Source organism: Crassostrea angulata, chromosome 7 (genome assembly GCF_025612915.1).
Source record: "Crassostrea angulata isolate pt1a10 chromosome 7, ASM2561291v2, whole genome shotgun sequence".
Lineage (NCBI taxonomy): Eukaryota > Metazoa > Mollusca > Bivalvia > Ostreida > Ostreidae > Magallana > Magallana angulata.
In genome coordinates, this window is record NC_069117.1 from 29,206,236 (window position 1) to 29,218,112 (window position 11,877).

Here is an 11,877-nt window from a genome sequence, read left to right on the forward strand (position 1 = left end):
TTGACTTAGTATTGATATTTATATAAACAAATGTTCGGTTATTACATTGTATGCATTCGTGTTTCTACAAAATGCTAGTCACCAGTGTGACTCATTAGCGTTTATCAAAATATTCGGATTTTAACAGAGAATGTTGATATAGGGTCATTGCTCATGCCGTTGAGGGAAGTCCAAGTGATGTGCTCAGAAGTAATGATTATCTCAGAAATATCCCTGCATCAACGGCATCAGAGTTTTTCATCAAACATTTTGTAGACGTCGTTCTTCTGATCTAACAGTTTTAGTTAAAGATCAAACAACGATTATTGTACTCTAAAACATTCCTAGTCTGAGTATGAGTAAATTATGGCATTGCAAAACTTTGTAGACTACAAACAATAAATTCTTGTATAATTGAAGTATACCCGATGAGTAATTATTATTAGTAAAATCAATTAAAACTACTTTCTTTTTCGATAAACCAGCTCGAAATAGCAAAAATGAGAGGTATGTGTACGTTTCGAACACGCTTTGGCGGATCTAAGTCAGAGGGGGTTTGTATTAAAATATATACTTGCAGTGAAATTAATAATATTCGATGATGACGTAAAGAGTAAATATTTAGCGGGAATTTATTTAGAGTTTACATAAAAATAAAGATTTCACAAATTTTGCGACATTGAATGGAGGCAATTCGTTTTTTGAATGCGCGATTTAGTTTTGATGAAAAAAACTTGAAACCGGAACGGGGTAATCAAGAACGCGGGTTGACTGATAAACGTTATGGCGGAAAGTATAGGACGTGTTCAATGGGCATCGGGCAGATACAATGTAACTTGGATCGGCAACTGAGTTTATAATTACAAATAAATATGCATGCTATCGCGTTTTTAAATACATTGTAACATATATTTTTAATACCACTGACAGGAGTAGTCTTATATATTAATTGTGAATAATAAACAGCTCGTGTTGACAACTCTACTGTATATATGTAAAATTTATATGCCATGTATATTCGTCTGATTTGTTTCTCCTGCTAGGATATTTTGTCACCATCCAATGAACATTACCAAAAAAAAAAAAAATCCGTAAAACAACTAGCAAATAAAAGGCCAAAGTTAAGAATTTTTTTAGATGGTATGGGACAGCTGTCGATATTAATGTGGATAAAAGTACATTATGGTCGAAAACTTTCACATATCTAGAAAGGACTATGTGCGGTTTGGTCAAATATCTGCCCCCGATTTTAACCAATTTTTAAATAGTGTCGTATAAAAATAAAATCTTCACAAATCATTGTATAGAGGATGCCTATAACTTTAATCTTGATTTTAGTCATCATTGCTCATTTGCTGTTTATCTATGACGTCACCTAAATGACCTAATTCCCGCAAATTTGCAAACAAATGAAAATAGTCTCATTTTTGCTCTATATTTAGCATTCGGAAGTATAGAGCGCAGGTCTGCTCAAGTGCGATTTTAACATATATTTTTCGTCAGATAGATATACACATTATACAAAAAAATTGTACTTGAGCAAGCCTGCGCTCGATGTTTCCGAGTCGAAAAACCATCGGAAAACACCCATATTTTGCTACAAAACATCAATTTATCAAAATAATGCAATATTCATGACGTCATTTCTACATTATGACGTCACTGTGGTGATAACCTTTTACACCTTTATTTCCAATATGGTTTTAAATATCTTTCACCTAATTTTTAAAGCTCTTTCTAAAACTTTGCTTTTGGGGGCAAAAAATGCATAAAACCGCACATAGTCCTTTCAAATTTTACAATGTTTGACCAAAAACTACGTTTAACATTTTTTGAAAAAGGAAAAACTGTAAATTGTAGTGAACGCTTTAACCTATTGCGCTACGCTGTAAGGTAAAGTATTTTCAGAGAAAAAAAAGGTGCTTGATTTTATTATTTATTTCGATAGGAAGTACGTCACAATATGGAAGTGTTCCATACCTTAAGAAAATAATTCGGTCACAGTTTATACATAAAAGAATGTTTACATAAAATGCATAGCTCATTAGTGTTAAGTGTAATTTTCCGCGCTTGTGCGGGATATCATCTTGTAAATAAATAAAAATATGCATATTGCATAATAACTACATAAAAGTTTCATGTAATCTAATTCGTTCCAAGTAATAACTTGATGCAGGCTTGATGCAGGCTACATGTACAAAATTTGAATCAAAGTTAGAAAAGGTAAATAGCATTTTTGCTCATTGGCATTTTGTTATTTACATAATACGAAAGTTATTTGTTGTTTTCTGTACAATTATGAGATACAATACAGTCATTGTTTAATATATTGTATCTGTAAACTTTAATCAATTGTATTTCAGTAAAAAACAAATTTAGTTATTTACGTTCGAATTCCATGAAAGAAATCCTAAGCAAGACACTATAATTGTAAGATACATGCAACTTTTAATTTGAGGAAATAAAAAAAATGAAAACTGAAAAAACTTTGAAAGATGTATAATACAAGATTCAGTTTTAACCTAATATTTTGTAATGTTATACATACTTTCCAAATTACTTTTATTAGGTGATAACCGGAAACAATAATGCGTGAACAAACTGAATTCTTTTATTTTTTTTAACCTTTGAATCAATGAACAAATATCAAAAGGCATTGTAATTGACTTAAAATACATTATGATAATACGTACATTTTCAATAACACCACCATCACAATTTCTAGCAAAATTTTATGTCTAGTATTTGGAATCATCTCTATTAGATTAAAGGGTGGCAAATTCCTTTCCGGGGAGTTAAGATGCAAAACAAAATTACAGAGTTACCTTAAATATTTGTTTCTTTTTTAGGGTTCTCTGTCGTACCCAACAAGTATAAACCCATGACAATTCACATTTTCGACACAAAACCAAATATCAGTTTGAAAAATGAAAGTGTCAAGAGTTTAATTTAAAAACTAACAATTCGCTATCGCGTTTGATTTGAATTATCAAGCGCGTCGTGTTGACGTACAAAGTCTCTAGCCTTTTGTCGCAAAGATTCCGGTACATCAGATGCGTTGGTAGCAATAAATTTTATCTTGCTGTAAAACTTTTCATTACATCGATAGTTGTTTCCATACTTATGTAGTTGTTTGATTTTTCTGTCCACATCGGCCTCCGTTAAAAGAAAAAACAAACGACGACGAACCTTTGGAGATTCACAAATCCTATTCGCATTCATATTTCTTAATGCATCTTTTTCCCAGTGTGTTAAATATTGAAGACTTGTTTCCATTGAATATTTTGTCTCAATGTCGGCAAAAACAATTTCTTTTATTTGGTATTTAAGCTGCGTTGCTTGTTGTATTATATTTTCATCATGATGATGCGACTGAGTTTCAGACAGAAATTTAAAAGTGAAAATTTCTGGAACAAAATTACTTTTCTCTTTTTTGATTTTGTCGCCAATTTTTTTCAAATCATATTCAATACTCTCAGTTTTTAAGCGATCAATAAAATCAGACTTTCGTTGAGCATCTTTAATATGAAGTCTTCGGAAGGCTAACATCTCGTCGCTTTCCTCTCCAAAGTCCGTGATCTTAGTATCTGCATTACCATTTTCATCAATTGAATTTATAATTTCCTGAATGCGTTCTTCTCGTTGCTTTGTTCTAAGTGTCATTTTTTCAGGACCCATATGAACGCAAATGGTCTCCATTACTCTATCTTTAAATTTTAAGTCCAATTCGCTCTTTTTCAATAGTCTACAAGGAGATCAATCATAACAACATTTTGGAAAGTGTAAGAAAGACATGTAGGTTTTTGTACACTGAATAGTTTCCTATCATATTTTCTTACCGTTTCTGATTTTCATACACTTCTGGAATCAAAGCGCTTACGTTTCCTATTGCATAGGAAATCATTTTATCTGTTAAAGGGCGTTTCGCCCAAAAATCGCCAACTTTTTTGTCACACTGTGTCTGTAAAAACAAGAAGACTTAAGGACTTAGTAACAAAATAAGGTTGACTTCATGCTCTCTATTATTAATTCTCGTACAATTATAATTGTTGATAATGAACATTCAAGTGTGTTTACCTGAATTTCCTCTTTATATTCTGATACCCTGTCACAAGTGGAATATAGTTTGCACATTGTACGCAGTGTCGAAAATGGAATAAGTAACCGACCCTTCTGCTCTTCTAGTAAAATGTGTGCAACCTATGTGGTAAAGAAAATTATAAATCAAGACAAGGCATGTATTGGAAGTATCTCTCTTAAACTATATGATTTTGTTTATAATAAAAAGCCTTGAAATTTCTTTAAATCATTATTTATAATTTACCTTTACATCAAACACATTCCGAAGAATAATGTTATGCTGATAGAACAAAGCAGCACTATCACTTGAGCATGTATACATCACCTAAATAAAAAAACCAGAGGGATTGTTGTAAAATTCTAAATATAGGAATATATCTTATACAGACCATTACAGACTGGAATGAAGAAACATTTAATTTTAAAAGATTTGCGTTGCCGTGGGGAGGGGGGGGGGGGGGCAGTTGCTAGCCTGTTACGAATTGTTTGCACTGTTACATATATTATCGCATTATATCTAAGTATTTAAAATGAAATAAAATCATTTTCAACAATGGTTTAAAATTATTCTTAAAAGAGCATTTTGCGTTATGATCTTAAACGTGGCGAAGGAAAAAGTTACTGTATTGAGACAGCAAAGATATAATGTAAAACACTATATAATATCTTTAACTTAAGTCCTATTAGTCCGTAGTATGTGTATTCCATAAGTATCTCCTTCCATTATACACTCAGTAATTTAGTCGACTTGAATGAACCCGAACAATTTCTTTTATTTGAGTTTTTTTTTTTTTTTTAATCAAAATGTGTTATTGTGTGCATTTTCATCCATGAACATGTTGGCCAACATCCTTACATATGTTACTAAATGTAACATGATTTTTTGTAGTACTGCAAACTTATTTCCATGCAGTCCCATTTCTAAAAGCCTATAATTTAAAACGCGGTAAAGAAACCAGCTATTGCTCTAGTGGGTATTCACTGGTTACGCTGTAAATAAAAATAAAGGACTTTTGCGGTATATGAAATTATACATATGTAGCACACCTTTATAACAGCTTCGGATTCCAATAAAGTGCCCAGTTTACCATCGACAAGAAGCTTCTCATTTTTGTGTACATCAAACAAGTACACCTGATCGCTGTAAGTACCAACTTGTATAAGAGTCAATGGACCTCTGCTCGCAAGTTGAACTCCCAAACAATCTACCGCCAATACGGGCTCATGTGACAAGATAGAAACAACAACTTTGCAACATCGCTCTGTTTCATCGACGATTTCTACTTTCGGTTCATCTTTAGTTTCCTTCATCTGTGTTTAAACATAACCGTAAAATAAGCATGATCTTTGAAATTAAAAAATTGCAGTTTTTGTTAAGGATTAAACATTTGACATTTTGAAAATAATACTCTAAAAATGGATACACATAATTCAGCTGTTTCAGCTTCTTTGAATGAAACGATCGCTTCTCATTGTGTTTAATGAAATCTGCAGTGCTAGCAGAAATCATACTACATGTACAACCCTGCAGAACCTATGGATCAAAACTATTCTAGAACAGTTTTCCTTCAGTATCTAAACCGAGTTTCGGCGGGGGAATATGTGAACAATGCAATCATTTTACGTAATAAAATAATACTTATGATTATAATGATGTAAAAAATGTTAAACTATAGCTGTGATGAAATTGTGTTAGAGAGCTGCTATATTTAAAGATATCTTAGTGAAATTTTAGGTTATTTAATAATAACCTTCAAGACTATAACAGTCAAAACAACACATTTTGTTCATTTATGATAATCCGTACTACCACGCGGTTCATACGTATACCTTTTAATATAAATGAAATTTTTAGTACAATAAATGCATTGGCATATTAATAATTTTAATCTTTTTAATAATATTATGCTTACGATGCAATATTAACATATTTTAAAATATGTTTCGTTCATTATGCAGTGGTTATCACCCATTAAATAATTTTTTGATAATACTCTGCAAAGGCGACACAGTTGATTTGTACGTTTTTCAAGTGAATTGACTTAAAGGGTTTTGCATTAAAATCCTATTTAATAAGAACTGAAACAATAACCCTCATTAAAACATCAGAATCTCCTTTGGTCTCCTTTGGTTTTATAAATTTGAATACCTCTATTATATTAAATTGGGTATTCTTTTATACATTTCAAATCCTAAACATTTCAATGATTAAATAATGTATCAAAATTAGGCAAACTTACAACTTTGTGGGTTGTCATGGTTCTGGATAGAAACACAACGCTATGGAATTTTTTTTACCTCGTTTATATAGGATCATGTGGGCTAAAGTTTACGTATTATCATAGTTTACGCAATGCATATGAATGATCATCATATGCAACGGGATATTGTTTATTGTAATCAATACCTGCTGAGATCTACATAAATACATTTATCTTTTCCACTATCAAACAATGAATTTTCAAACAATTATATCTTTGATAACAACGACATCAGCTATTTATCGATTGGGCTTCTAAAAATGCATAATAGATACTACTATTAAGGTTATGTACATAAAACTGATACAAATTAAATAATTATTATTCATACACTTATAAACAACATTGACTGATAACTATGAAGCTGATATAAACCAAATTTAGTAGACTGTATGTAGTACATTAATAATATCTTTGCACATGGAACCTATTTGAAGAGTTATCTGTCCATTGTCTTCATTTATTTTATCAAAATATATATCTCTTACTTTCACTTTTAAGTCATGCGATACATTGCTGCTTCATGAGATATCAATATTTATGTTGAGGTGATAATGAAAGGCGTAACATGTATAGTAAAAGGCTTTAGCGGTTCTGATTCTTTTTGTTTTTTAATTCGATAAATTCAGTTCAAAGGCAGAATTATCAGTTAATATTTTACCATGTTAAAACAATTTTTGTCTTAGCTGACTTTTACATACACAATGCCTGCCTATCTTAAAGGCTATACACGAGTTGCCAACCCAGCTGGTCCTTTTTGCAAAAGGGGTGTAACTCTCTCAAATTAAGCGTATCAGAATTCATTGTGAAAATGATCATCTACCCAGCATGTTATTATTGTTTGTTTACATCTTATAAACAGGTAAGACTGAGAAAAACTATCGATAAGGAGTACTATAGTAAAAGATATATTTTATATCTTTTGGTGGTAAGTGCAAAAGATTATAAGGTGAATGTTTTACATCATTACGATAAAAAAAAATTGCATCTTTCCAAGTCAATGGTTTCTGATTCGCTCCGCTCTACATAAACCCTTGACCGAATTGGCAATACATATGTGAGTTGATTATTGCTCCCTGTAGCGATATTACATATTTTTGAGCTTTGGCGAATTCTTGTTTTAACCAATCAAAAAAGTACATTGAAACAAATACTAAGCAACATGGCTGCGGCCATGTACAAGTTCTTTATAGGGAAAGGATGCCAATTATTTTCCCATCAAATTCAGTACAAACTTTATGAGAATTGTTACATACTTATGCCTGAATTCAGCCAATCGCAAAACGCTGATATTCATTTACTCCTTATTACATCGACCTGTACTTTTCTTTTATGCAAACATCCAAATTTTGGGTGTTTTTATTCCTCATAGATTTCGAATTTCTAGAAAAGAAGAGATTTTTGGGACTAGAACAAGTAGTGGTAAGTAAATAACTTACAGTTTTGTCCAAACTGTATAATGACAATGGAGCAAAGTTACTCAGTGTACCATGAATATCAATCACTTAACAACGTTTTTTATTGGATCATGTTGACTTCAGTGACACCAATCATAGAGCCAAGTTTCAAGCCCCGTCCAAAAAAGCCAGTTCGGTTAATAGTTTGTGTAGAGCGGAGCGGATCAGAAACCCTTGACTTGGGAAGATGAGAAAATTGAGGCCTGCTGGTAAAGATGAGTTTGTTATATACCATGGTCCAAATCTACAGAAAGCAATGATCTGACGAACCCGGTCAACTAGTTACACATAACAAACTCAAAAAAATTTATGAACACAGAGTCTTGGACTCTTAACTTGAAATGTGAAGTTTTATTTATGTTTTATTTGAAGGAAAAAAACCCAAAAGGATTAACAATGATCCCGATTTTCAGTCTTTGACTGGAAAGATATATGAAATTTACTAAAATATCTTTAATAATAAATTTTAAATGTTCTAAAAATATCTATTTTTTTTGGTTATTTTAAGATTATCTCGATAAAAGTTTTTCCAAGTGTACCTTCATGAATTTTCTTTGGTCATGGTAAGAAAAAGTTCTTTCGTGGTTTATGTCGGTATGAAGTAAATTAGAGAATCGGGTTAAAATCTTTTTTTTAATTCTTGCATCCTACATATAGAAGGAATGAACCTAAAACATAACCCATCCCCCCCACCCCCCAAAAAAAAAACAACCCACAAAAACCCCCCAAAAAGCATTTAACTCATAAAAGAGGGTATGTGCATCTCCATATCATCTTGACTTCATATCAAAATAAAGGATAAAATCAGGTACAACTTTATATTTTTCTTTCGTAATGTTCTAATATTCTTACCTAACAGCAATGGGTTAGAACGCTAATTACCAGTTTGTAAATCAGTAGTTCCCATCTCGCTTGGGACTTTCAAAATTCTTAACATTCGACATTTTAAAAACATTCTTTGGTGAAATACAAATGTATTGTAACAATATTTTTGTTGATTTACTATCAAAATCACAATAAATTGATTACAATGTGCTAAAAGGTTACCACTACTACAATGTACGTCGGCATCTACATCAATTTCAAAATGGTTATGTTTACAATATTTTTGATGAGAACTGATTTTAACTTTATCCAAAGATACAACATAGTTTGAAAACGTTTGATTAGAGATAACCTAAAATAACGTTAACCAAGGTCTTAACGTGTATGCAGATACATGTAAAAAAAAATTGTTATCTTATCTTCATGGTTAACTTTTTAGCTCACCTGAGCTGAAAGCTCAAGTGAGCTTTTCTGATCACAGTTTGTCCGTCGTCCGTCTGTCTGTCCGACTGTAAACTTTTCACATTTTAAACTTCTTCTCTAAAACCGCTTATCCAATTTCAACCAAATTTGGCACAAAGCATCCTTATGGTAAGGCAAATATAAATTGCAGAAATGAAAGACCTATCTTTATTCAAAGCTGAGAAAACCTCGAAACTGTAGAAAAAGGGGGTGCATTTTAAAAATCTTCTTCTCAAGAACTACTGAGTCAAATTCAACGTAGTTTAGCATAAATTATCCTTATGGGAAAGAAAATATAAATTGCAAAAATTAAGGGGTAATTTTGTTTCAAATTTGAGTAATTTACGGAAATGATAATAAGACAGAGAGAATGAGGGTCAATCAGTTTAACTTCGGGTTCGGTATTCCATATCTCAAAACCCTCTTTGAAACAAAGAAGCGGCCATTTTGATCGTATAAGAAATGGGTCAATCTGACAAAGATGAATTTGGTTGTTGTGGAACAGTATGCGTGCGAAAGGAATATTTAAAACGTGCAAGATACATTAATGCCGATTTTGTGAAGTAAATTGAGATTAAATATTCCAGTGCGTTGACATTTTCACCTTTGACGGTGGGTTTAGCTTGTTTTGATTTTGTTTCGTTTTCATGAATTACGGTTTGTAACTTAGGGGAACTATCACCTGTATTTTGTAATTTTTACGTACCAATCAAATATAGACATCGGAAAGTAAGACAGCTGATTGTTACTTGCGGAAAATAAGATACATTAACAGGTACGGTACTTTAACAACTAAAATACAAATTCTAATAATAATACGGTTTGGTTTTTGCGTAATAGTTGATTACTGCAATGTGTTTTAGGCTAGTTGTAAGTATTTTCTCGTCTATTCAGTCTAAACGGAGATTAAGTTTGCTGATGGAAATACTAAGTGCGTGTACATGTAGCAGAGACATAAATAATTGTTAGCTCACCTGAGGTGAAATATACAGTGAAATATCTTTAAAAATTTTCTTCTCCAAAACCAATTGGCCAGAAAAGCTGCAACTTGTGTAGAAGCATCCTCAGGTAGTGTTGATTTATTCTAGTTTTTTCAAACCATGAATTCAGGAGATAGGGTGGGGCCACCATGGGGGATCAAATTATGATGGTGCGTGTAATTCGGTATTATCTCTACGTAATAGTTGATTAATGCAACATGTTCTATTAAGATATTCAGCAATTTAATCTACACGGAGATTATTCTCGCTGCTAGAAATATATGACGAAAGTATATATATGATGAAAAATAAATTGAGTTTTCTCTTTTTTTTAGTGCAGTTTTCTCTTGTTTTAATTGTTTACAAATTCCTATAATTTTACTAGCCTGAGAGTCAAGCTTCGAGTTATAAGCAAGATACAGAGCTTTGCGCACAATGCTATTATATGTTTGTACACAAAGCTGAGGTCATCCTTTAGTTTGTTTATATTCTAAATGCAGCTTTGCTGAATAGGAAATACCAAGTTTAAAATTCTTAAGTTGAATGTAATAAACTCATGTGAACAAAAACATGACTCAAACCAGGCTATGTATCTTGCTTATGATTCTACGATTGACTCTGAAATTTTGGTTGATCAAAAGAAATGTCTTGCTAACAGGATTATATGCTGTAATTACTTTCTGGTGCCCCTTCTTCAACGATAAATTGCATAAAATCTACACAAATTTTTGATAGTTTTTCGAACACAAGTAAATGAAAACAATGCCTATTAAACAGTTTCCATAGGCCTGACACATTATTATTATGAGGATAAAAGCATTATTGATGTTCTTAAAAAATTATTGCAATGGAAAATCATCTTTGTTTGTACACATTTGTTGTTTTTTAATAAAGATGAAAATAATGGATGGGCCTTGGTACAATAGAGCGACATGCCTGCCAATACATTAAATAAGGAATAAGGAATCATTCTTTGAGTATCATGAGGTGATAATTTCGGTCGGGGCGTGGTCAAATCAAATAAAGCCCGAAGGGCTTTATGATAGATTTGACCACGCTCCGACCGAAATTATCACCTCATAATATTCAAAGAATGATTCCTTATTACTTATATTTATATTATTTCTAATGTGCACGATTAAAGATCTAATAATTATAACATTTTTACCGTTGTTTTAATACGTATAATTATGCAAACCCCACTGGCGCCCCAGGAATACGTCATTTGACACTTGCATCACACGTGTGTTGTACATGAAAACTCACAGACATGTATTGAAGAGTCAAATTTGCAAATTTATTAAGTCGATACAACAAAATATCAAATCAAATATCATTTGATTTTTTAAAAAAAATGTGTGTAGTTGCAAAATAGTAAATAACTAGAGTGTTTATTTCGTGATAGCGGAAGGTACTTTCCTCCTGCGCGGTAAGGCGGTCGATCTACACCTCAGTCGAGATTGTACTTGATGGTAATGGAACAGTTCTCAAAGCGGGAGTTATTCAAAACTCCAGATTTAATGCTCGAGTCGGACATGGTGGAACAATTAAGTTCATTTTTGACAGGTAAGTTGGAATTTTCAGAATTATAGGGAACGATTTGAAGATTATGTGATTGTTGGCCGGAAATTACACATGAATCTTCAGATGGATCATTTATTTTGACACTTGCGGTGGTTATTGTAGATTAAGTTGCACTCGCACTTTTTTTTGGGGTAGAAGACAGTTCACGATTATAGCTACGTATGGAAGCTTCGTTGCGATGCCCGGAGAAGTACATGATGTGTCTTGCTTCAAATCCAGCGTCGTTCATGGCCTGAATTGCTGTCACTC

At 32.2% G+C, this 11,877-nt stretch overlaps 1 protein-coding gene across 1 annotated transcript; it reads right to left on the minus strand.

Annotated features, from left to right (window-relative positions):
• Positions 1-2,576: 2,576 nt before the first annotated feature.
• Positions 2,577-5,388, minus strand: LOC128155720 (uncharacterized). The gene is made up of 5 exons (XM_052817567.1): positions 5,107-5,388; positions 4,304-4,384; positions 4,057-4,179; positions 3,819-3,940; positions 2,577-3,724 (listed from the first exon to the last, which is right to left on the minus strand). Exons 1-5 carry the CDS (start codon positions 5,368-5,370, stop codon positions 2,947-2,949), a joined length of 1,368 nt encoding a protein of 455 aa, XP_052673527.1. The 5' UTR covers positions 5,371-5,388; the 3' UTR covers positions 2,577-2,946.
• Between the last annotated feature and the right edge of the window lie 6,489 nt (positions 5,389-11,877).